We start from the raw sequence: 26785 nt of genomic DNA, 5'->3' as shown, positions 1-26785 counted from the left end.
GTGAAATGACTAATGAGCAACAGAAAACAGCCACTTTAGGCAACTAAGTTTTGAGAAACGTTGGCTAATGGGGCGGTTCAAAAAGAAATCTGAACGAAAACTTGCTGGATGCAGAAAACAAAAACACAAAATAATAAAAAGGCAGAACATAAACAAACGAAAAGAACAGGCATAACACCAAGCTGATGAGGTTGTTTGTACTGCACCTTCTTTCTGCTTTTGGCTAATTTCTGGGCCATCTGCTTAGCATGGAACAAACAGAGACAGGAGAACAGTTAGAAGAGAATTTGCAGAGACTCAAAGTCGAAAAGGGAATTGACAAACTGGGATCGAGAGGGGCATAAAGCATTCCTGTGTGAGGAGGACAGACTTTAAAAAAAATCCTACTCTGCAGACAATCAGTTTCCTAACTCAAAATCGAGTAAGTGGCAGGGGCCAAGGAAGAAGGAAAAGGCATCTGATGCTTTCAAAGAACCGACTTGGTTCTCTTACTTTTCTTGTTGGCCTGTTTGGTATTTCATTGGTGGTTTCAATCCGCATCTTAATTTCCTTCTACTTTCTTTGCGTTAAATTTGCTGATTTTTTATTCTTGCTTCCTGAGATGAAAATTTAAAATTACAGATTTTTAACCTTTCCCCCCGATATTATTTACTTAAAACTGTGACTCTCCCTCCAAGTGCTGCCTTAGCTGTATCCCACAAATTTTGATATGTTGCAATTATCACTTCGAAACATCTAATTTCCAGTGACTTCTCCTTTGGACTCTGGATTATTGAGAATTGTGTTATTAATTTTATTAGATTGGGGGATTTTCCAGTTATCTCTTTGTTACGGATTTCTGAAGTGATTCCACTGTGGTTCGAGAGCATGCCGTGTTTCCAAACCTTTTGAACTGTGCTGAGTCTTAGCCCTGTGGCTCAGAACATGACTAACTACGGTGAATGTCAGGGGGAATTCAAAAGATGCCTTTTTGTGCTGTTGGGAACCGTGTTCTGTCAACTGTCAATGAGGTCAATGATGTTGGTTAAGGGTATGACTCAAATCTAGGTACGTGGTTTTTTCTTGTCTGTTCATTCTAAAATTTACAGAGAGGCGTGTTAAAATCTCCAGCTGTTCCTGTGGATTTGTCTGTGTCTCCTTTGGCTCTGACAATCTTTGCTTTATCGATTTTATATCCGTGTTATGAGGTACATATGTATTTAAGGTGCTATGTCTCCCTATGGATCGTTTTCTTTTTCTTCATCTTTAGTTAAATTTGTGTCATGTTAATATGACCTATTCCTAACTGGAAAGAGATGTAATATTCCCCCCTTTATTCATAAGTAGAAGCGAGTATGGTTGATTAAAAAAGGGAGAGAGAGAGAGGCTGCAGCCTGATTGTCTCAAACTGAATCCTGCTCTGTCACCTGCTAGTTGTGACTTGGAGCCACTTACTGACTCTGTGCCTCAGTTTCCTCACCTATAAAATGAGGATAAAGATAGGGCTACTGTGAGCATAAAATACATATATGCAAAGCTCTCAGAACAGTGCCTGGTGCATTATGAACACTACGTTCGTGTCTGTTATAGGATTATAATTTCCCCACGTCAGAATGCAGTTTCTTGGCTTTGGTCGGGCTTGCTGGACACAAGCCTTGTACAAGATCTTGTGGTGAGTCAATGGCCAAACCCAAAAGACTACTGCGGTGGTGGGGGCGGATGGACGATCATCTGCTCTCTCACGCTCCCTGGTACTCGCTTGCGGAAAAGCCCTTTTGCTCCCAGCAGCACACCTGTTTCATGAATGAGTCAAATGTGTCGTCTGTTCTACCTCACTGTGGAGACACTGCATGAGTCAGGGATCCAAACACCACAGACTTTCTCTCTGGGACAGTCAGGAAACGAGGGCAGCCCTGCTCCCACACAGCCCCCCCCCCCCCCCGAGCTCTTACTGTGGTCATGAATCCATGGGGAACAGTCAGCCCTGGGAAGGACAGAAGGCAGCAAGTGCCAGGGGCATCCTGACTGCACGTGATGGTGGAAATGTGTCTGTCTGTGTCTGTGGGGCAGCCCTGGGCCAAGGCTATGCCACACCACGCGGGTTCCTGTGTGGAATCTGTGAGTCATGCTGGGGGATGTTCTCGTCTGTGTCGGCTCTACTCCTCATGATCAGTGACAGCTGTGGGGTCCTACTGTGTGTGTGTGTGCGCGTGCGTGCGTGTGTGTGTTCTACCACCTCCCCTGAAATCCCTGCCAGGAATGTAAGCATCTCTAATATTTTTGATACCAGAATCTAACAGCTGTTGGTCAAAATTCTTCACTCTAAGCAGCAGTGATCTGAAAGGTCTTCTCAAAGGAAACTAAGTCCGCTACAATGGAATGACCAAATTCTGTGTGCGCACGTGTGTGTGTGTGTGTGTGTGTGTGTGTGTGTGTGTGTGTTTACTGGGATGGGTGACGAGGAAAAAATCAAAAGGGCAAACTGAGTTTCATGAAGGGTATTCTAAAGTAATTTTTAGGGAGTTAAAGGTATTTTACACACTTAAAGTAATACCATCTTTTCACCACAGGATATTCAGGTGCCCTGAAACAAATCCTAAGTTTTTCAAGTTTACACATGGCATTGGGAGGGGGTCGGATTCAGAATGAGAAGTTGCAGGAGCAGAGAAGCCCAGGAGAGATATAGGGCCAGCACGGGTCATAAGGCAAGGGACGACACCATCCATTTAATATCCTTGTGTTTCACGGGACTGAGTACGGCTTGCCCCCCAGGAGGCTGCGGTGCAAAGGACACAGACTGTGGCAGGGTGGTTGTCCACCCACTCACTCTGCAATGCGTCCTGAGGGTTTAACGGTTAATCCTCTAGGTTAGTCACGCTAGGGAACCTCCTGATGATTCTAGCTTTCCTTTCCCCTGCTGACATTCACCGAGCCCTTGCTCTGAGCCAGGATCCTTCTAAGTCATTCACGTGTATGGCAATGAGAAAGCTTACAGTAACCCTGTGGGGTAGGCACTGCAGTATTCTCCTTTTGCGGAAGTGGAAACTGAGGCACAGAGAGACTCATTAACTTGCTCAAGTTCACACAGCTGTTAAGAGGCAGAATAGAGATTCAAACCCTGGAAGTCTCACTCCAAACCACTGGTCGTCCAACTGAGGCGAGTTTCGCAACTATAAACTTCTCACTTTGTAAACAGGGATAATAATACCTACCTCCCAGGATCCCCCACCCGCTCCATTCTGAGGAGTAAACAGGTTCGTGGAGTTCACGTGAGTTCACATGAAGACCCTGCTGTAAGTATTAAATAGCCTCTTCACTAATCACAGACTTCTTCGACTCAGCTGGGAAATCGTGTGGCTTACACAGAGCTTCAATGATAGCAATTTTAATTCTGCAATTAAATCTTGACTTTTGGGCATTTCAAGAAAACCTTTCCATAAAAGAAGAGAAACATCTGATCTTTTGGGACAAGCTAGTAACGACAGAGATGAGCATGTCGGATAATGAATGCTCCTTACACAAAAGCAGAGACCGAAAAACATCCAACACCATTTGTAAGCTAATCGCACGAGCTTCACAAATGTGGGAAGAATGGAGACACAGACGCCACACTCCGGCGTGGACACGAAGCAGTTTCTGGGGCTCAGGTAGGGCTCGGCAGGGGAGCCCGTCTTCTGGCCGAAGAGCAGAAAATGCAGCGGGCATGAGGGTGGGATGGAGCATGGGGACGTAGTGGAGAGAAAGGAAGACAAGGGACCTAGCCTCCCTGGCCTCGGGTCTGGTTCTCTGGGGAGGGTTACGGCATGGTTCCCACGCTGTAGGCGGCAGGGGTGGGGTGCAGGGGGCCATAGATGCTGCCACCAGGCAGGGCAGAGGTTTCTCCCAAAACATGTTCCAGAGGATCTGACCACAAGAGTCGAGTGGATATCACACAGTGATAGTGTATTCCGTGTTCAAATAATGATGCAGCTTTCCCGTTACACCAAGCGAATTAGCTCTTAGTACAGGGCTTCTCAAAAATCCTTAATAGGAAAACACAGATGGCAAATATGGAAAAAAGGGATAAATTTTGCAGTGTCTCCTGAGCTAATGTGTCAACAGAGCCTTATGGGTGGGGAGCGCTCAGCTTGACTGGGATGCCCCAGGGCAGTGGGAGAAGGGATACCCCGTCAGGCTGGGGTGATCTACACTTCACCAAATTGTAGGGCACGGGAGAACCTCCTGGAGGGCTTATGAAAACACAGATTCCTGGGCCCTTCTCCCGCCGTGAGTTTCTGACTGGGGTGGGCCTGAGAACCTGCATTTCCAGCAAGTTTCCTGGCGGTGCTCATGCCATCCGGGAAGGGCTCCCATTTTGAGATCTACCGCTTGAATGCATTCTTTGTTGGATGGGGATTTCCCAAAAGGATATTATTTCTTCTCAAAAATAGCGAACAACAAAGGCAGAAAGAGTACATTAGGGAGGGTCCAGAGATGAAAAAAAAAAACTTAAGAAAAATGGCAGATGTCTTCTGATTCTGCTGTTACATTTTGATCCACCTTACTTATTAAATCTTGGTAGATGGAAAAAACCTTTAATTTCAGATTCCTCAGCCTGCCTCTGTTACTGCTGCTTAAACACTCTTCTTCGTTCCCTTCCGGACTGCACGTTTCTCAAGGTCAAGGACTGGGTCTTGGGTGGCTTTTATCTCCTGAGATGACTACCACAAGGGTCTGTACAGGAATACTTTGCTTCCTGAGCCAAATTCCTTTGTTTCCTTCTCGCGTTAAGTAGAAAATTTCTGGCCAAACCACAACTACAGATTCTCTCCCTAGCTAGCAAATAAATCCAGACATCTTTCAAGCTAAGAAAATATTCATTCTTCAAACTCCAAGTGTAATCCAAGAAGCACCCCAACCGACCAACGGAAGAGAAATTTAAAGTCGGTTCTGAAAGCCAAGCTTCAGGTTTGGTGTTTGCTCAGAGACAAGCAGCACGAACAGCCCTGTCCACGCAGGACCCGGGGCGAGGAAGGGCTCAGCCGTCAGCCACATCCACCGGGTCAAACCAACCACGTGGGCAGAGGTAACAAAGAGGGGTAAGGCGGGGATCCCCACGGGGAATCGGGGGAGGAGGAGGAGTCAGAAACAGGAGGAGGACACCCTCTGTCTTGTTCAGATGACAGCACCAAGGCGGAAACTACTAATCGGTTTAGGTCCAGGATATTGCTAAAGGGATTTCCGAGTAAATCCATAAAGCTTTTCTTTTTTCCTTCCTTCCTGGACAGACACTATCACATCTGTAGCCTCCTTCCTCTCGGCATCTTTAGAGAGGTGGCCTAGAGTAACTCCTTTCTGAAAGGTCAACCTCTTTGGGAAAAAGCGTGGCACCAACTCCCTTACAGAAAGGGGTCTCCCTGGCAGGTGCAGGAACCATGGCACATGCGCCCAGGAGGGAGACCAGCCCGCCTGATCAGGCCAGACACTCCGGGCCCCGCTGGCGCCCTCTGCCGGACGTGAAATGTCGGTGCACATCCCGACAGTAACTTTCTAGGGTAACCGTGGGTATGAGCACAGACTCTGCCTAGAACTCGAAAAAGCGTCAGTCTGGGTGTAAAGTCAAGCAATCTGACGGGCACTTCAATGGGTGGAAAAGGAACCGGAGGCAGGAAATATCTGACGGCAGGCAGCGGTTCCTTCAGAGGCATGGGAGCAGGTTGTGAAATGATACTTATCAATGAATGCAACCGCTGAACCACTCTATAATGAACTCCTCACACTACCCTAATGTGCTGGAAAAATAAATCTATGTTCTCCAGATGCCTGCTCTGCTCGGGGCAGGTCGGCAATGGATTTACCATCAGACAGCCTCATCCTGCTTGTTCTGATCACCACCAGCATCTAATTCTTCGCTTCAGACCTGCTGTGGAACTTCCAGACACCCATTCCCTGGAGCTTCCGAGGGAATGTTCTGGTTTCTCGTCAGGGGAGCTGGGCTTCAGGAAGGGACCTCACTGCGGAACGCAGAAGCTGTAATTCACAGCCCACTTGGTCCGGGGTTGGGTCCTGCACTACCGCTGGTCCTGGGGACGCGAGCAGCACCACGGGCCTGTGTTCAGGGGTGAAACTGCTTCATGGTGTTGCTCGGCATCTGTTTTGTTTGGTCAAGCAGCCTGCAGTACCTTCCATGGGCACTAGCCCCTCACTCAAGTCCATACTATGGATAACAGCCCCCTGAGTCTCAGGCAAATGTAAGCTCTTGATATAAATTCCCGACGGCCCTTGTAATAAATAGTCTCCCTCACCCCCAGGGCCTCCCGTGTGTACATCCCTTAGACAAGACCCCCATGGAGCTTACCAAACCCTGCTCTTCTAGGTAGGAACCGGCCAAGTCAAACCCAGGAACCGCAAAGTATTCCACTCACAGACCCTCATAAAGGCATGTGCCCCAAGCTCGGTCTCACCCTCTGCCTGCACTCATGTGGCCTGGACCCCAGCCCACGGCCCCCTTGAGGCATGCTGGCTCCTTCCTTGAGGACCTGTGGGTAATAAATGTCTCCATTTCCATCTCCCTTGTGCTCTTTGGTTCAACCATCTGGCACGTCAGGGCTCTGCTGAACATTTGTTAACTTCACAAAATCCTAACAGGCTCTGTTTGGGAACTGTGGGACATCAGAAGTCAGAATGACGTCCTGACAGACTTTGGCTTTAGAAGTTCTCGCCTGAGTAGTACAGTGCCTGAAAAGTAGCCGGCTCTCTCCTACGGTCTGGGTGTTCCTGTTTTGAATGCTGCGCCTGGGACATCCTCAGTTCCGGAAGACTTTGGGGGGACCTGGAGGTGTTCCTGCCACTCTTCAGGATAAGGGGAGGCAGAAGGAATTAGGCCAAGCCTGGATGGGCAGCTCAACGGGCACCTGATGCTCCTTCCACCAGTAACACTGATGAGTCGGAAAGACCCAGAAGGTACAAAGGTCGTATGATATGCTGGCATGGGGTGGCCATTCTGGGGGCCACACCTCTCTGTGGGCAGAGGCGGGACTTCCCTCGAGAGAAGTGGACCTTCCTGCTGTCAATCATGCCGGCAGAGGCTAATTCTGGGAGAAGACACGGCCACCACAGCAGCGGGCCCTGGGGCGGCAGGTCTCTGAGGCACAGGTGAGGCTCAGAGACCCTGGATAAAGTGGTGGAGTGGGTCCCAGACACCTGCAAGATGCGGGCGGGCCCCTGTGGGCAGTCGTGACATTGGCCTGGCGTGGCCTGTCACTGTGGCGCAGCTGGGAGCTGCTCTCTGTTTAGACATCCTAATTCCCGAGACGCCACCGCAGCAGCATCGGGTGTAGACGCGCCGGCTTGCTGTACTATGGCGAGCTCGGGGAGAACCGGTGCTGAGCTCAGGAGAGACGTGCCTCTTCCAAGTCGGCAGAGGGTGTGAGAGAAGCCAGCAACTCGTGGCCCTTGAAGCCATGGACGGCAGTTCGATGAGGACGCAGGGACAGGGGACCGGGGATCTGCGTCTTGACCGGGCAGCAGGGGCCTGGGTCATCACAGTGAGGGCCTCTTGCCTACATTCCCAGTCCGTGAATAACACGGGAGTCAGCATGGGCAGACGGGCCAGAAACACTGACTTGAGCCCTACACGACCTCTGTGCTTCCTCGGCCCTGGTCCCGCCAGTGAGCCCGCGGGGGCCCCGGCTCTCCTGGGCACCCACCCCCTCACCCCTTGTCCTCCTGCTCGGGTCCATCCTGCACAGTCGCTGGCTTGGCTTACTTCTGCCGGTGCCGCCGAGCTGGGGGCAAGGAGCTCACCTTCTACCTGGTCATTTCCCCTCCTTCCTAAGACCGTGGACAGCTTTGCACACTTAAGTGCTCAAGAAATACTTTCCCTGCATGAAGGACCCTAAGTTCCTGTCTTGCCCTCATACGTGCTTCTTCCTCTCTCCACACGGCCACACAAACACCAGGAGGCGACAGGGAGCGTGTGTACGAGACCATACGGAAAAGGGACTGGCTCTCTGAGGACCAACGGGATTCTGACCAGCTGATGCCTGAAACGACCAAATCTGGTGAGTCCTAATCTGTTCCAAGTCGCCTGAAACACCTGGTTCTGGGTTTTTCAGGGATGCTATCCCTGGAGCTCTGGTGGCATTTTAAGGGCACGGGATGCGTCCCCGGAGCCCTGCGGGTGGTCTCGGCATCCCGCTGATTCTAGAGCCCTGCACTGCCCTGTGGGCAAGCCAGTTCTGGCCGGCTCGGCCCAGCAGGGAGTGGTTTAAACCAGACGGAAGGAGTTTCTGGATCAAACAGACCTGCTCCTCAGATTCCAACAGGTTATGACCGACTCAAACTAGTTTCAACTGGGGTAGCCCGGCACGGACTCATTCTGGTTAGGTCTGATCCAGCGGTTTGCGGAGCCAGAAGTGAACTGGTTCAGTCTGGCTTGAGCAGGATCAGCAGGAGACCCCACTGGAACAGCTCGCTCCTGCGAGGGTTCAAGTCACTGATCACCAGGTCTGCGGAAATCCGGGAGTAAGTTCTCACCCGGGAGATGGAATGCCCCAAATAACATCCTTCCTCGCCACACCAGCTTCCTGAAGTTTAGGTTCCTACGTGCGTTTTAAGACCAGCTGCTAGGGTCGCCCCAAATACCCAGCATTGATACCTAAGGGCTCCAGCACACGTGTTTTCTGTTGAGAGCGTTAGCAGGTACACTGTCCCCACCACACACTGGCTGCACGCGGTGTGGGGAGACCCGTGGGCACGGCTCAGGCCCCAGCGCCCGCCCCTCGCGGCCCCTCACCTTGATCCTGCTCACAGCTTCCTGGGCCTGCATCATGCGGACGTTCTTGGAGGGCGTCTTGTCCGACAGCAGCTGGGTGGAGCCAAGGTAATTGGCAGCAAAAATGATCCCATCGATCAAGTCCTCGGGGTCACAGGGTCCGGGAACTGGAACACACAGAGCCAAGGCAGTGAGCGAGGCCGCCCTGGGGCCGTGCCCCTGCCAGAGCCCCCGGACCGCGCAGCCCCCCTCACCCCGCTGTGTGGCGGCAGCCCCCGGGGCCCCACACCACACACCCTGCAGAGCCCGAGGCGTCTCCCAGCATCTGCCTTGGCTCACCCCTCGTTCTCAAAGGGAAGGAGCAATTTCCTCTTAATCCACGTCGCCCAGGCCACTTACTGTGAGAAGGGATGCGCTTATTTAAATATGAAACGTAAAGTCAGTGAGAAAGGGTGTTGTTTCTCCCGTTAGACTGTGAACCCTTTGGGGACAAAGACCACGTCATGTTCCTCTTTGGTTCTCGTGTCTCATCCGTGTCTGTCACCCAGTGGGTCTCAAATAAATGGGTGCCAGACACGTGGCTAGGGGAGCAGGGGGGCTGCTTTGTTAGAAAACCTCGTTTCATAACAGTTCCTTCACCTGCCACCATTCGCCTCTCTCTCTTCCCACTGTAGCCATAATGGGGAAAACAAACTGTATAAATCAGGAAAAGGGGAATTGGCTTCAGAATGTCCAGATTCCTAAATGACCTCTGACCCCGATTCTGGGAGGCGGAGGACAATGACCCCAGAGCCGGAGTCTCCTCCTGCCAACCTTGCTGACTCAAAGGCTCTCGTGGTCCCAGTTTGCCTCCGTGTACAGATCAGTTCCAAGGAAAGTCAGATTTTCTGTTCTCAACTGACCGGACTTGGAAATTAAACCTTAGTTTTAAAATATTTAAAATGGCATCTGATCCTTACCGTACCCATCTGTAAACACTACTTGAAATTAAAACATGTCTAGGACTAATACATAACTTTGTAACAGATGCACCAAGAAAGGTTTTTAATTCTACAATGGAAACAGATGAATTTTCTTTGGCTTGAATGCCGTATTTGGGGAGATTAAAAATATACGTTTTAACCTACTGTTCAAACCTCAGGCTCTTAAATTAGATAACTGGAAATGGAAACAATTTGCTTTTTCCTTTCAGAAAGCTAATCTGAAATGATTTTTATTTTTATCCTCCAACATCGAGCTCATCTGGAGCTTAACCAGCTGCTTCCCGTGATAAGCTACTTATCAGGGTACAATCTTAAAATAATCTGATCATTTCTCTAAAGCCAAGGCAGTGGTTGAAACAAAGAAATTAACGGTGTTTTAGGAAAGGTCTTCACAAAGCATCTGTGTAGTAAATAAATAAGAAAACCTGTTATTTGTCTTTTTCTAGATCTTTCTGAGAAAGGCTTCTGGACAGACAGTTAACCTGCGTCCACTATGAGCTAGTAATTCCCCTTCTCAACAGTCACACTCTTCCTGCCCTGAAACTTCCCTAGATATCAGAAGGATTCAACAGAAGAAGGGTATATCTAACAGACAGTTTTAGTTATAGGGCAGGGAAGCGTTTCTAGCCAAAATAACACATGGATAGGTTTGCACCCACATTACAGTTCGTAAAAAGTAAAAGATCATCTATCACTCTCCTACCATAAATTCCCATGATGGGTTTAAGTGTGATTTAAACATAATCATTTTTGCGTAACCAGGCATTGAGAAAAAAGATCTCATCTACGATAGTAACTTCTAAAAACCTTCCATTTATTTTGTGAAAATAATGAGTGTCCAAAGAAAGAGCAGAATTAATGACATACTTCTCTATGGGACTTCCGGTATTGTCTATTCATCTCTGAGCTGGCTCTATTCCCTGAAAGGGTCCCTCTTCGACCATAATAAGTGTGGATCTGTAGACAGGTATAAGAGCAATCCCAGTAATATTTAAAGGACTGTATAAATGTCAACCAGCCAAGAGACAGAAATACTGGACCTAAATACACGGTAATCTGAGATACGATCTTAGGACATTTATCCGCCAGAGAAACTGATCATAATCAAACATCACTGCCACCAGATCACTTCTGGGGGGGAAAAAGCCCTAAGTCCATAACTTCACATTGGGGTATTCTTTAAAAAGTCCAAAAATTTAACATTATAATGGCCCTAAGTCGAAGAACTGCAGGGTTCATTTTGGCCTCTTAGAATGTGTGTTTCCTCTCCGGGCCTCTGTGTTGCTCTGTGGGTGGACAAGCATACATGTATCATCGTCACACTCACGGGAATGCTGAGCCTGGCGGAACGACTACGAAGAATGGAGTTCCCAAACTCCCGGAAACTCCCCAAGGAGTACTCGTGGAATTCTGGAGCCTTGCAAAAATGGCACAGATAATTTACAGGTCACTCAAGAAAGAGACCTGAGTAACTGAACGAAAGCACAAGCCTGACCTAAGCTTTCAGGAGCGCAGGATCAGGAAGGTGTGCGAATCCTGATGACCCACTCCCAGGTGGTGGGACACACGGATGGTTCACGCCCAGGATCCAAGGGCCAGACAGAACCTCAAAGTGGTATCTGCATATTTGTTCATCTCCAGAAAATCCTCTTTCAAGGAAATGACTATCACCCTACCGGAAAAACCATTTGCCATTGTCCTCTAGCTAAAGGGGGCCTTTGTGTGGGTGAAGAATACATACTCCATTTCTGTGGTCCAGTCTCAACCTAGGGTGCCTTGCTTGGGTCGAGTTATGGCCCAACTAGGGAGAATGTTATTTCCCTTGAGGTCTTTGCTTCTGACTGGGTGCCCTTGAGCAGTGAATAACCTGCACAACCATACATGGCCATCCTGCACAGAATACTGTTTACCAGGAGAGTCTGATGCTATGGTATCAGACTGCCAGCTCACAGCCTGGCTCTGATCCTTCGTAACTGTGCCAGCTTGGGAAAGTTACCCACCTAGCACCTGGAGTAAGAATGCTTTAATTCTCGCCTGCATAACACGGGGGTAGTCAGCCCACTTCACAAGACAGATGTGAGGAGTCAATCAGTTATTATATGGAAAGTGTGTATCTTGCACAGAGTGAAAGCTTGATAAACCTTGGGCTTAACTCATCCGAGCAAGAGATGGGAATGATTGGGAAGGTCTTTTCTCCCCCTCTCAATTAAGAGGACCAAAATGTCTCCCTTAAACTTCATTCCTACTCGAATGGTCCTTGATCGATATTAAGAGGTGTCCTGGAATGGAGATAAAGAGGCTTGGGTTCAGATGTCATATGACTGTCTCTAAGCTGGGAACAGCCCTCAGCCTCCCTGCAAATTCATGGACACAGTCAGCAAAGTTGGGGGGAGGATCTTTGACAGGCTCATGGCTACTATTCTTTCAGTCCAAGATTCTAAGACTGTTAAGACTATGTGAATGACTTCGTGGCCTTTCTTCCCCACTAGGGTCTCACAGCCCAATGCTTCAAATAACCAAAATGTTAGGAGATTCATGCATGATTCAATATTCAATTACTTCCTTTTCAGCTCTTACCTTCAACGTAGGTGGGGAATGAAGCCAAGCTTTTTCTTGACTGTAATCAAGACAAAGAGGTTTCAAAAAGGGCAAACCGTGATGAAAAATGCATTAACACAACTTTATCCATGCAACATGAAAGATAAATAAATCACCAATAACAGATTTAGCCAGATGTCAATCATTTTTGGACACAGGAAGAAAAGTGCGAATAATCATATACATTTCTTACTAAAGTTACCCAAAGCCCACAACATCTATTCCTAGTTTAGGTAATCTGAAAACCTTACATTCCACAATCAGAGAGATGTCCAACAGCTTAAAAAAATATCCCACAGACCAAAACCCATAATCAATACAAAATAATACAAAGGGCTCAGTTTTTATTAAGAATCTGGGTTTCTAAGTGAAAACCTGCTGGATTCGTAAAAGCACCAACAACGTGATTATATGTTGAAATCAAGGATTCCCTTGGAGAATTTTATTTCCCTGAGGTCTTTGCTTCAGTAATCTCTCACTGTGCTAAAAATGTTTGCTAGAGTTTTCCTCTCCTTTCACCGCTTACTGGTTTACGAATTCCATTATGTGGGTAATTATTATGTGTTACCTTCAAATAAGAACCCAATAAACACAGGAGTGAACTGAAAAACCCGGAATTTCTTATACGAAGTAAGACCTCATAGCAAGGGTCAGTCTTCCAACAGCACCATCGAAAGTGGTCGTGATCAGCTACGGCCTTCTAGAACCTGACCGGATGGTGGTTTAAAGGCTCTCAGAGGAACAACACTTACCATTTGGTTCCTTCCATAAGTGAATGGCCTAAAGGTAACTCTGAGAGGCCTAAGAGTAGGAAATTCATTCCTGCTTTATCCAGTCACAGACTCTGTAGTGGATACGTCTGGGGCAGGGTCATGTGAGCATTGCAGGGGGGTGGAGAGCTAATGGCAGAGACAAGAGTCCTGCACATGAGCCAAAAGGAAGGTTTGCACGGCCAAGGGTTATCCTCAGGAAGCCTAAAGATTTCCATTGCTAAGAATCTAGCAGGTACTGGGCATCTGGGTGACTCAGTCAGTTAAGTGGCTGCCTTCAGCTCGGGTCACAATCCCAGGGTCCTGAGATCGAGACCTGTATCAGGCTCCCTGCTCTGGGGGGAGCCTGCTTCCCCCTGTCCCTCTCCCTCTGCCTGCCGCCCCCTCTCACCCTACATGTGCTCTCTCTCTCTAATCAATGAGTAAATAAATCTTAAAAAGAATCTAGCAGGTATTAAGTCATCATTTAAATATGTCCCTTCTAGGAAAAGGGGATCGAGTACAGCACAGCTTCTCAACACGCTGACCTGGGTTGATGGTGAACTCGGGGTGCCTGGTGGCTGGAAGGCGTAGGGCCCAACAGAGGGCTGGGACACCAAGGGAACAGCTCCTTCTCGTAGTATGGAGTACAGTGTCTTCACGTGGGAGAGGGGACAGCAAAGGGAGTCTAACCACTTACCACTCGCACAACATTCTAAACACAGTAGTGTTAACCATTACATGTGGGGGGAAAAAAAAACCCACCCAAAAAAACAAAAACAAAACACCAGAGGCAAAGACACCCGGGTTTAAGAATCTTACTCAATTCAGGACAATGACAAGAATTTGACACTCATCACACGAGATACCAGGATGTGCCTGCCTGGGTGCAATGGTCCATTACACCAGGGATGGTGGGTTTCTTAATCCAGAAGGGATTACCTTTAAGGAAACCAAAGAGACAAATCCACTGGGGAGGAAAGACCATTGGCTGCTAATGTGTTTATGGGAAAATGCACACCCAGCTAAGCTCTGTGCACAGGAGGAAAGACAACTCCCATTTCCATAGCGCTTTCCACTCGTTTTACTTTCCAAGTGAGAAGAGAGGCCCCGGTGAGTGCCAGGAGCAGGACTGTCTAATTCTGATTAAACACAAAACAAACAAGTTCAAGGTATGCAAGTGGAAGTTAGCTTCCTCATAGAGACCGAAGACTTTAAAATTATTATTCCCTACACTCCCACTGGCCTTGCCCTCAGCAGCGAGGGGTCCAGGAGTAGTGAGGGTTTCCTTTATTTTGTCAAAATGGGTTAGCCTCCAGGTACATCCAAGAAACTAATTCAGATTTTCTTGGGCTAGTAGGACACTTTTCTGAATGCTAATCACAAGGACAGTCCCCAGATTTTAGCAGAAGCTACAAAAGTATTACTTTAGTCTATAGTTCTAAAAGCTGCTGTTTGGGGCACCTGAGTGGCTCAGTTGGTTAAGGGAGTGCCTTCGGCTCAGATTATAGTCCTGGGATCAAGTTCCCTATCGGGCTTCCCCCTGCTCTGCATGGAGCCTGCTTCTCCCTTTCCCTCTGCCTGCCACTCCCCCTGCTTGTGCTCTCTGTCAAATAAATAAACAAACCCTTAAAAAAAATAAAATCTGCAGTTTTATTTAGAGCCCCAATGGCGGGCATTTGGTACATTTACTTATTCTCTATTCACAAGCTCATGACTGGCTTTCTTTAGTCTCTGTGGTAGTAAGTTTTTAAAACAAAGAGTTTTGAGAAATGAAAGAATCTCCAATTATTGCACACAAAGAGGATTCTCATCATAATTTCTAAGGATATGCAGAAACGTGCACCAAGTCCTGTAGGAATGGAGAAACTAACAAATTTGCCCGGCTTATTATACCTGATGAATAATCAAACGCTGAATATCCGGTTATCTGATTAGCCCTTTGTTTTCTCACCCGTGGACAGAGACGAACATCAGTTGATCCTTAATATTCAAGAATTAATAAAGCCACATTCAAGAGGATGAAAGGCCAGAATCTTTGGGATTTTCCAGGAGGTCACACTGAACCATGTGCAGAGCCTGGAGGTCTGACAGTGGGAATAAAGACGTGCAAGTTAGCTTGTCTACCAGCATGTACGTGGCCTGGGGCACTTTTCACCTGGGGTCAAGAGGCTGGCCCCATAGGAGATCTGGTTTCAAATCCTGGCCCGACCACCTGTGGGCCCTGGACCTCAGGTAAGTTCCTGAAGCTCTAGGCTTTCTCAACAAACAACGAGGACCGTGATCCCACTTTACAGAATTATTGTAAGGATTAAATGAGATACTACCTGTGATTTGCTTGGACAGATCCCTGAATTCTGTAAACGCTCAAGAAATGGTAACTCTCACTGCTGTTATTATCACTGTGGCCTTGACCCCTTTCTTCTTGCTTTTGGTCCTCACCGATTCCTGTACTATGAATAAAAGCGCACGGCAAAGCTATGGGATCTGGGGTCAGCAGAAACAATGACCTTGCTACTCCTGTTCCCGTGACCTCGGGTCTGAGGACAAGACCAGAGGAGGACAAAGTATTTAAATTCTAATGATGGTGTCATTTCAGAGAAGGTCTCCCTTATGTTTGTTTGCTTTAATAGGAACAGATTATGGAAAATTATACTTCTCCCTGCATGAATAGTTAATGGCGAATGGATGTATATTCAGTGATAGTGTAAGGGTGTATTTTAATGAAGACTCCCTTTAGAAGTGATCTGCCACGCAGGGTTAAATGGAGATGGCTTTCTTCTGTTGCATTTAGCACAATATTATTAACAAAAGGAAGGAAAATGAGGCAATCATTCATTATACAGCATACCTCTTTCGTGCCTACCCTCAGCAATGATTAGGCAGCGTCTATATTTAAAGTGCACGGAACCCACATGTGGACTCTGGCGCAGGCCGCTATTTGCCTGACCCTGGTTCGTAACTAGGTAGGAGTGGCATTTAGCTGGGGGTAAAGAGACAACAGTGTGGAAAAGGCAGGGGCTCCCCTGTGGGAAGAGCACCTGTCCTTTCATAGCCCCAGAAATCCTTTCATAGCCCCAGAAACCTCTGTGGGAACAGGAGGATTTTCTCACTGCAGCATTCTCCATGGGGGCTCAGGCTGGCCTCCATTGGCAGGGTGACCGTATGACTCACTGTCCAACAGGGGGACGCTTTAGAGCTGGACGGTCTAGTCATCTTTAGCCACATGTGACTATTTGATTAAAATGGAATAAAATGCAAAATTCAGTTCCACAGTCCCATGAGCCACACCTCAAGAGCTTGGTAGGCACCTGGGGCTGGTGATGGCCATACAGGATAGCGCAGAAGCAGACGGTTTCCATCACTGGAGCATGTTCTCTGGGACAGCGCTGCTTTAGAAACGCGTGTTTCCTGGGTTCACGGCTTGCACAACAGGTGTGAACGGGAACCACCCCATGTAAGCCAGGACAAGCGGTCACCCTGGTGTCATGAAACTTATTCCACTTGTGCCTGAAGTAAATGGGTATTTAAGAAACCAGCCCTCTTCCCAAACCACATGGCAACCTCGCTTCAGAGGCTCATGATGCCATGAGGAAGGATGCTGCTATAGACTTCTTAATATCCCATTTCCAGCACAGTCCAGGAGAACTTGCCAGAGAGACTGGAAATGTTCTGTCATCTCCCCTGTCCGATACAACAGCCACTCATTACGCGTGGCTACTGAGCACCCGAACAGTGGCTAGTGTGCCTGAGGAGGTGACTTTCTATTTCATTTATTAGTCAAAGCAGACAGCTGCGGCCAGTGGCTATCAGACTGGACAGTGCGGCTTCCGTTACTAAACTCCACACTTGAGAGGAGAGGTAAGGATTTCTCTCTCTGGTGGTGGTGGGGGTGGAGTTTGGGGGATTTGTGTGGGAAGCTGAAGAAAACTCACACCAGAAGAAGAGGAAAGCAACATAGGCTGGCGGCTTCTGAAACAAAATGGCTCCCTACCTCTTTACTCGAGGAGGCCTCCGCGGGGTCGCTGGGGTGGAGGGGTGTGCTCGAGGACTCTGCACCCAGCGGGGAGGAACTGCCAGGAGACGGAGACTGGAACACAGCAAGGAAAGGACACGGTGAGTGTCTGGGGACTCGCGTACACCCGCGGGGGCAGGGTCGAGAGGAGAAAGCCCAACGCAAGGGCACAAACGCCTCTATGGGGAGAAAACTTCCTTGCCAGAGGAGCCACCAACAGTACCTAACAGGCCTGGGTTTTCAGGGCTTTCTCTTATATTCCCGCCACGTTTTCAAAGGAATCCTCGAAAGCTCAGCCATTACTTTTCCTCCTTAGGCCAAGTGTTTAAACAGAGCAAAAGCTGACTATGGAACTTCAAGTCCTGAATGAATAAAGCTAATGGGGAGACACAAAGGTCTGCGGTTTGTAAAATTCTTCTCACAGAGGTGCCTGGGTGGCTCAGTGGGTTAAAGCCTCTGCCTTCAGCTCAGGTCATGATCTCAGGGTCCTGGGATCTAGCCCCGCATTGGGCTCTCTGCTCAGCAGGGAGCCTGCTTCTCTGCCTACTTGTGATCTCTGTCAAATAAGTAAATAAATAAATCTTTAAAAAAATTAAAATAAAAAAAAAGATTCTTCTCACAGACAAAAACTGCGGGTACTTGTTGTCTTAGTAAAGTCAACTGCCCAAGATGACCTGGAAATGGCAATGTAAAAAACGAAAATAGGGATTTTCAGAGGCGGCACCCGTATTGCTCATGTCCTGATTTCAAGCATTTTTTTCTCATTGAGTCCACAGGTCATGGAAAATTCAGAGAAACGTCAGCATCCAAACAATGGCTTGACCTTGGCCGCTCTTGAAACCGTTCAAAAGTCCTTCATTAAATGCTCTGTTTGGAAATAGGGTTAGAAGAACAGATGCAGAGCATATTGTCTCCACTGGGCGTGTCGCTGCCTTGGGTGGTGGCCCAGGCAGGCATTGCTGGAAGGGAAGAGGAAGCCTCAGGCCGGGGCCCGACACGCTCACGGAATGAGCAGTCAAAGCAAGCAAACGGGCACAAGAACGGGCCTGAGATGGGCACTGGAAACCCTCCCCGGCCGAGACCCAAACATTTCTTCATGCCCCTGCAATCCTGAGAGGTGAGGGGCATCTTCAGGAGAGCCACAGGGATGGGGATTCTGTAGCGATGGCCCTCTGAGAGCAAGCACACACGGCTTGTGGAACCTGACGGAAAGGCCTAGAACAGAACCTGTGCAAGCATCTGTTCTCTGAGCAAGTATGGCGATGTGCGGGGGGGGCTCCATCCTGGACGAAGGAAGCCGGGCTACACCCGTGGGGGCTGAATTTGTTTCTCATGTCCTGCAACTGGTCCCCGTGGGGAGGCTGAGGTAGAAACCTCAACCGAGTACTCCACGTGGAAAGGTAGAATGTTCCACGAAATCAGTCGTGCTGAGTTGGAGCGAGGGCATGCTCACAGACAATGGGGCCTCAAGGAGCATTATGGGAAATTCTAAAAAAATAAGAAATCTTTTTCAGAAAGTCTGAATTATGGGAAAATGCAGGGGGCACCAAAGGAACTGGACGATGGGGATGTGGTGAAGGCTGCTTTCTCCACACTGAGACGCTGCTATTCCCATCAGGCCTGGATTTGTTTTCCGTGAGCCCCTGTGTCTGATTCTGTGCAGGGATGTGAGGACCAACGAGTCTCTTAATTGCTCATGTGCGGACATCGGCCCCTCCAGCATCAAGCCAAGGTGATGGGCGCAGGTTAGAGTGGACATAAGGACCCCAAGCCCCACAGCCCCTGGATGGAAAACAGCCCTGCACGCCTTTAAAAAAAAAAAATCACACACAGAATTCTTCATTTGGCCCCCGAGAGAGTGGAGGGGTACTGGCTGAGTTAGCTCTGTTTGTTCTACTCAAACACAGGCAAGTGAAGTCCCATGACATTTCAGTGCCTTTACATTTTTCCAGTTTTTCAAATTTGAAGAGCTTCCTTAGATAGTTACATCTCTCCAGTTTCCCCCAAGTCATTTTCTCTGTTGCAAAGATGTTAAGGGTCTGGTCCCTGGGAAGATAGGACGGCTGGCTTTTCTTTAGTTGCTTAGTTTCGGGGCACCTGGGTGGCTCAGTGGGTAAGCCTCTGCCTTTGGCTCAGGTCATGATCTCAGGGTCCTGGGATCGAGCCCCGCATTGGGCTCTCTGCTCAGCAGGGAGCCTGTTTCCCCTTCTCTCTCTGCCTGCCTCTCTGCCTATCTGTGATCTCTCTCTGTCGAATAAATAAATAAAATCTTCTTAAAAACCACAAGACAAAATTTAAACGAATTAAAAAAATTAATTGCCTGGTTTGAGGACTGTGTAACACCTTCATTAAAAAAAAAAACAAAAAAAAACGGAAAAAAAAAAAGTCCTTAAGTTCCCAGCAGTTCCTATTTCCTTATCTAACCATTTGCTGCTGCAAATCTAAATTCTAAAAATGGATTCTCTGCAACACTGCAAACATCGGGGCGTCTCAGGATGATGTAGAAGGCAGGTTATCTGGACGGCAGGCTGTGATGTGGAAGGGGCAGGTCAGACTTCACATTGAGGCTAAGTGACAAGTGCCTGGTGCCTGCAGGGAGCCCCGGAGAGGAGGGACCCACAGTGCCCTGCATCAGGGACCACGTCCCCTCAGTGCTCCACCCTCTAGCCTTCCGCACGCAAACGAGCTCATCCACTTGTCCTTCCACTTGCACGCGCAGTTAATGACCTTCTAGAGAGTTCTCTCGCACTCTTGCCCACCTTCAGAGCTGAATCTGAAATGGCCAGTCCTGCTGAAGCTTTCTCGGACTCTATTCACTGTCCTGTTCTCCCCGATGGCTTGTGTCAGGTTTTGTAATTATCTGCTTATGTGTGGGTCTCCCCTGCCCCCGAACTCTTTGGCAGGGATCTTGTCTTAATCATTTTGGAATCCAAGTGCCTGACCGTGGGTCTCAAAAGCAGTGGGCCCCCAGCAAACCTTTGCTAAGGAAATGATTTCAGAGTCATTTCCAGTTTTACCATATTTTCCAACCTGCAGAAAGCAGGGCAACCATGGATCGCTTTCATTCTTGTTTAGTGGTCAATGGTAAGCCCTTTTTTGAGCGCATTCTCGTGCTCTTAAGTGTGGAATGCTAAATCTGCATTCTGAATGAGAAAAAAGGGGTCTTTGCCTGCGAAGATCTGACCTGGGCTCCAGCAAAGCTCTCCTGAAGCTCAAAGCTGTATCCCCGTAAGGACTCCAGATGTGGGAGCCCAGCCCTCCCCACACCACTGCTGACAAAGTCAAGGTGGGCAAAGAGCCCGCAAGGTCCCTAACCAAAAGTATTAGCATCGATTCATCTACAATGTCCGCTTTAAAAGCCCTTTGCCCCTCTCCTTCAGCTTCTGCACTGCCATACTCCACTCAAAAAGAGGAAACAAGACCAGAAAGCTGAGACCACCACCTCCTCCTTTCAGAGAATGTACTGGAGGCAAAGTTTAACTAATAAAACACGATACACAAAGGAAGTCATTACCACGTATTTTTCCGGCTCAAGTCTCACGCCTGAGGGGTCACTGGCTGCGTAGTCAATTTCAAGAAACAGAGACTAAGGATAGGAAGCAAGTGTGGGCTTGGACATTCACTCCGTGCCACACGGGGCATCTAGTAGGGGGCATCTACAATGTCCAAAGACAACTTGGCAACTCCCTGTCCTGGTTAATCACGGGACGGCTTCTTGAGCTGTTTGTCCTCTGCAGACTGTGTTCTAGCACATTCTCCACCAACACGGCCTCAGTTTTACTGCCAGAGCTCCGGGGCTCCACAGAGCAGAGCTCTCTGCTGTAAGACTTCAGTCCGTCAATGCCAGGACGGGAGATGACAGTCCCGTCATTAGGCTGGAGATGGCCTTGGGGTGCAGAAGCATCCAGAGGGAAAGCCAATCTCTCATTTTATTTCCGATCGAACCTGTTCTAGGGGCCAACGCTGTACTAAGGGGGGGTAGAGGTGAAACAAACAGCTCGAGGAACTTTTCAGCCATCCTTGCAGGGAAGAGCAGCAGGGCACAAATAACTATCATCCATTTACTCCTTCAACGGACATGTCCGTGCCTATCTCTGCTCGGCATATTGGCCCAAGATACAAGGAGGAACGAGATAGGGTCCTGTCCTACATGCCTTTCCAGGTGATGGGCATAGGCAGGGCTGGGACGGAGGGCTGTGGCAGGTGGCAGGAATAGTCACCCATAGGTAGGATGTAGGATGCAAGGCTGGGAGGGAGCAATTCGGCTGGAGGGGAGAAAGGGGCGTATCAGCTTTATGGGTAGATGAGTCAATATGTTACGGTGAATCCCCAGTGCTTTCTGGGGAAGGTGATACTTCCTCTGAACCCTGAAAACTACAGTACTCGTGGCACAGGAAGGGATGAGGAAAGGGAGGAAGGCTCTGGAAACAGAGAGCTGCGGCCGCAGAGCTCTGCAGGAAAGCAGGGGTTGAGCTGAAGGGCAAGGACAGGACATCTGATGACAAACAGCCACGTCTACTCTCTGCCCAGCAGGTGGGGTTTTCCTGGTGGGTCACTGACCTGTTATCCTCAGCACAGAAGCTCAGTCTGGGCACTTAGTGACTATTTCCTCAGCTGAACTAAAGATCTCAAGGATGGAGAGAATGAGTTGTCACTTTCCACTCTCCCTGTCCCTCCATCCTTTCTGCCCTGCCACCTGCATGAAGAGATGACATCCTGGAAAAGTCGATGGGACAATGAGAGCACCCCACACTAAAGGCAAAGGGGTCACTGGCTCTTTCCAAATGGGTGGTGTTCTTTTCGGAAAGGCCTAAGGACTGAGTGCAAAGCAGTGACTGGGAGAGACATAGAGAGATCTTGAAAGACTTTCAGAGACATTTTAATCAAAAGACAGAAAAATATAAGTTCCACCAAGACTGTCATTCATTCATTTCACATGGAAATTCTGACAGCATCCAAGGAGGCCCAGACCCCTGCCTGTGCCCCAGGAGCCCCCGGCTCAGCAGGGGAGACAGACATACAAACACACACAAGGTAGCCTCTGGAAGCAGGGGCCACCGACTCCTTGAGAACAGAAGTCACAACGACACAAAAGCAGTCCCTATGGAGCAGACCACTCACAATGCTGGTGTCCACCTAACAGTCCCCCACCTCCAACCTGAGCATCTCCCCGGCCCACGTCACTGTCAGCTGGTCTCTGTTGATGGCTGGGACCGTCCGGGGTCGCAAGGCCCAGAGCAAAACAAAACAGAAAACCAGACACTTGCAAACGCGCCGCAGAGTGCAAGCGCAAATATTGCAAAAATAAAGAGAAAAGCAGGTTTTAGAAAGTCGAAGTCGGCCCAGGTGGAGGACTGCTCACACCCGGCCCGGGTCCCCGAAGAGCTGGTTACACCAGTCCCCAGATGAAGCAGGCGACAGAACAATGAACGGCAACACTAGAGATGCTTCAAAGGAGCGTGACTGGGCTATCAAGTCATTGAGAGGCCCTTGCGAAAGCCCCATCAGCCCTCGTGTGTTTTTGCTCAAACTGTCCTCTTTCTGATTAGAAGGGGCCCTTCTGGTCGTGCGGCAGAAGTCACAGTGTGACCTGAAGAAGGCTATGCTAGTGTGTGACTCGAGGGTTCTTTCTCAAATCAATACTCCTTTTTTGTTTCAAGAATTCACATACAGGGCGCCTGGGTGGCTCAGTGGGTTAAGCATCTGCCTTCGGCTCAAGTCATGACCCCAGGGTCCTGGGATCGAGCCCCGCATCCGGCTCCCCGCTCTGTGAGGAGCCTGCTTCTCCCTCTGCCTGTTGCTCCCCCTGCTTGTGCTCTCTCTCTCACAAATGAATAAATAAAATCTTTTTTTTTTAAAAAAAGAATTCACATGTAAGTGAAATTATAACCTGCATGTTATTAGTCAATAAATAAAACTACTAAGCTTATGTTTATAATTTTTAATACGGTTTTGCAAGATAAGGTTCTAGCCAAATCCCTTCCTTCCTCCCCATTCTGGTCCTCATTTTAAGTGGATTAACTTTATTTATTTATTTATTTTTAAAAAAGATTTTATTATATTTCAGAGAGACAGAGAGAACACAGGCAGGCAGGGTGGCAGGCAAAGGCAGAGGAAGAAGCATGCTCCCGGCGGAGCAAGGAGCCCGATGCGGGACTCGATCCCAGGACGCAGGGAACATGACCCGAGCCGAAGGCAGCCGCCCAGCCGACTGAGCCACCCAGGCATCCCAGTGGATTAATTTTAGAAGGTTTACTTCTGCAGGATTCCTTTGAACAACCCTGCCCGCATGATTACAGTGGGACACAACAGGTGCCCTGAGAGGCATGAGCAGGATCCTAGGAACAGCAGGGAGGAGAGGCGACCTGCAGAGGCTGGGCAGGGAGGCCTCCAGGCTAATGAACACAGATGCCATTCCTGCCCCAGAACTAGGGACTTGGGAGACCCCGGAGAAAAGCTTGTTGGTTGGCGGACATGAAAACTCACTCAGCTCCTAAGATACAGGATCTGGTCTTCAAATCCACCGTGATCTGACTTTCTAGTACTAGGGTCCATTTCCAAAAGTGCCATGTGGTTTCAGGGAATACAAGTTCCATTGCTCCTTTGCAAAGGGCTGGGGTGTTTTAAGTTTAGAGCGTGGCCGGACAAGTAAAGCTCTCAAGGTCTCCGGGCAGTGAGCTGCTGCAGCCCTCCAGCCCCGGCATCTGGATGACCAGCGTCTCAGTTCTGCTCCCCTGCTCCCAGCTCTGACTCTTGCCAGTTACTCATCTCGGATCCTCCCGAGAATTGAGGAAAACAATCACCACCCACCACCGGGGCTGGCGTGGGGACTGATCGGGGACGACGCACACGGGGCGTCAGCTCAGCGCCTGGGTGCGCACAAGGCCTCCCACCAGCATTTGACGAGAGTCTTTGAAGATTCCAGCAGCAACAACGATTTCAGGCCACTGGGGAGAGTTCACAAGGACAACACGTACCCACGGGGATGCCGTTCTCATCCCATCTTCCTGCTTCCTTTCTTACTAAATTTTACTCAGGGATAAAATTAAAAAGCACGCAGAAGGGTCTCTAAAACCTTACTAGAAAGACTCTAAATTAATTTATAAGCCCCAAGAGTCTTAGTGGCCTATTGGTAAGAAGAGCTCATCCCTGGCCATGGCCAGGGCTAGGTACAATGAACGTGTGCGTTTCTGGCACGCCCGCTGTCTCCCATCCGAGAATGGGAGGGTGTTTTGAAATATGAGGGCTGAGAGTGATGCTATTCTGGGGGCGAGGTTACAGAAGAGAATCAGGTGCACAGGCAAGCGTGAATTTGCAATACAGCCTGTGCACAATCACCACACACCAAGATCCTCTACTGTGACGACCTCGATTAAAGGCTCGGGCCGGCTCTGGCTACAACCTTGACAAGTCCCAGCACGTGCTGATCCTTGCCTCCAAGGAATCTCAGTGACAAAAGTTTCACAATGAAGGGTAGGAGAAAATAATCCTTCAAGAATGACACAGTTTTACCACATGTATCTGGGACCGAATTATTCAGTAATTAACCGTGTCCCCCTCAAATTCACACATCAAACTCATCTAGCCTCCAGGAGGACAGTATGAGGCGATGGGGCCTGCGGGAGGTAATTTCGTTGGAGGGTAGAGCTCTCCTGACGCGAATAGTGACCTTACGAGAAGAGACACAAGAGAGCCTGCTTCTTCTCTCTGTTCTCCACCTTGTGAGAACGTGGCAAGAAGAGCGCCATCAGCAAACCGGAGGGGTTGGGTCTACACCAGGAGCTGGCCGTGCTGGTACCCCGCTCTCAGACTTCCCAGGTGCCAGAACTGTGAGAAGCGCACTTCTGTGTGTAAGCGCCCCCCACCATGGTATCCTCCTTATGCAGCAACCCAAACTAAGATAATCAGACACTTTTTCACTAAGTACCTACTGACTCTCCTTTAATTTTTTTGTATTGAAATGACTCTTTTTTTAGAAAGATTTTATTTATTAGAGAGGGAGAGCATAAACAGGGGGAGCTACAGAGGGAGAGGGAGAAGCAGGCTCCCTGCTGAGCAGAGAACCCGATACGGGGCTCGATCTGCAGACCTTGGGATCAGGACCTGAGCTGAAGGCAGACGTTTAAATGACTGAGCTACCCAGGCCCGTGACTCTCATTTTAAAATACATTGTAACAAGCTCTGAGCAAGTTACTCCTCAATTGAAAAACTGTAGTGGTTCCTGCTTATGTTTAAAATAAATCCTAGGGATGCCCGGGTGGCTCAGCAGGTTAAATGTCCAATTCTTGATTTCAGTTCAGGTCACGATCTCAGGATCATGGGATTGAGCCCTACATCATCCTCTGCGCCCAGCCTGGAGTCTGCTTGAGATTCTCTCTCTCCTCTCCTTCTGCCCCTTTCCTGTTCATGCGTGCTCTCCTCCCCTCTCTCTATATAAACAAGCAAAATCTTTTTTTTTTTTTTTTTTTTTTTAGAGAGAGAGGTAGTGAGAGAGAGTATGAGCAGAGAGGAAAGGGAGAAGCAGCCTCCCCACTGAGCAAGGAGCCTGATGCAGGGCTCGATCCCAGGACCCTGAGATCCTGAGCCAAAGACAGACACTTAACCAACTGAGCCACCCACGTGCTCCAAGCAAGTAAAATCAAAGAAGACGACGACGACGACGATGACAACGATGATGACGACGACGAAGAAGAAGAAATTCTAGACTCTCTACCTAAGCACTCCAAGGTTTGGCCTTAACTTCTTTGCTATTTTCCCCTCCCAGTTCTCTTCTACCATCAAGCGAAACTGAGCTGTTTTCTGCCTCTTGTATCAAACCTGAGCGTTTCTGGGAAAACCTTTGTTCATGCTCTAGTCTGAAGCACACATGTCCGCCAGTCTCCGAAGGCTCATTTCCAATGTTACTTCTTTCGTGGAATCTTTCCTAGTCTCTGGGGTGAGCGGAAGCTCTCTCCCATGAGACTTGCTTGGGTGCTATTGGTGCCATTCTTCTGTACATCACTTCCTCCCTTAGGTTTTATTAAAGTATAAATACTATAGAGTAATTTGATTAAATACTTTGTTTTTAAAAGATTTTGAGACAGAGAGAGAGAGAACACGCATGGCTGCACATGATCTGGGGATCTGGGAGGAGGGGCAGACTCCCCTCTGAGCAGAGAGCCTGATGTGGGACTCGATCCCAGAACCCCAAGATCATGACCTGAACCGAAGGCAACCGCTTAACCGACTGAGCCATCAGGTGTCCCTACAACACTTCAATAAGCACTATGAAGGCAGGATGTGTGATTCGTGAACTTTTTCTTCTTCAAGTGCTTACGACAGGTTCTCCATAAAATATAGAGCAGGGGTTTAATAAATGTGTTGAGCATATGGAAGGATGCACAGACATCAGTCTTTGTGTACCCAAAGAGAAAGGAAACAAAATACGTTTATACACAGAGTCAGTTCTAAACCCCTGGAGCATTGCCCAGACGTGCTCACACGGATTTCGGTCCCCACGTGCAGATCACGGACTCTTGGTCATGGTCTGACTCCTTCCTGGTCAGACATCGTTTGCTAATCATGCATCCTCATGTGAGCAGGACAGTAATGTGGACCCAGCAAGAACAAGGGATCTCAGAGGCGGCATTTCATACAGATTGTAATCAAACACTTGGTCATTCAATTCCTTATGAGCCTGAACATTCTGGTTCTATACGGAATTTCA

General features: G+C 48.7%; 1 protein-coding gene across 4 annotated transcripts in view; it reads right to left on the bottom strand.

Moving 5' to 3' along the window:
* APBA1 (amyloid beta precursor protein binding family A member 1) overlaps nt 1-26785 on the bottom strand; it is a 196118-nt gene that overhangs the window by 19132 nt on the left and 150201 nt on the right. For 2 of the 4 annotated variants that reach the window (XM_046023677.1, XM_046023676.1), the window contains exons 3-6: nt 17059-17154; nt 12295-12334; nt 8756-8901; nt 207-239 (exon numbers count right to left, since the gene is read on the bottom strand). In XM_046023677.1, the coding sequence (XP_045879633.1) occupies nt 207-239; nt 8756-8901; nt 12295-12334; nt 17059-17154 (315 nt within the window). The remainder of the gene's footprint in view (nt 1-206; nt 240-8755; nt 8902-12294; nt 12335-17058; nt 17155-26785) is intronic. The other 2 variants (XM_046023679.1, XM_046023680.1) reach the window with 2 other exon arrangements.

Source organism: Meles meles, chromosome 11 (genome assembly GCF_922984935.1).
Source record: "Meles meles chromosome 11, mMelMel3.1 paternal haplotype, whole genome shotgun sequence".
NCBI classification, from domain to species: Eukaryota; Metazoa; Chordata; class Mammalia; order Carnivora; family Mustelidae; genus Meles; species Meles meles.
This window is presented reverse-complemented; position numbering and strand designations above follow the sequence as displayed.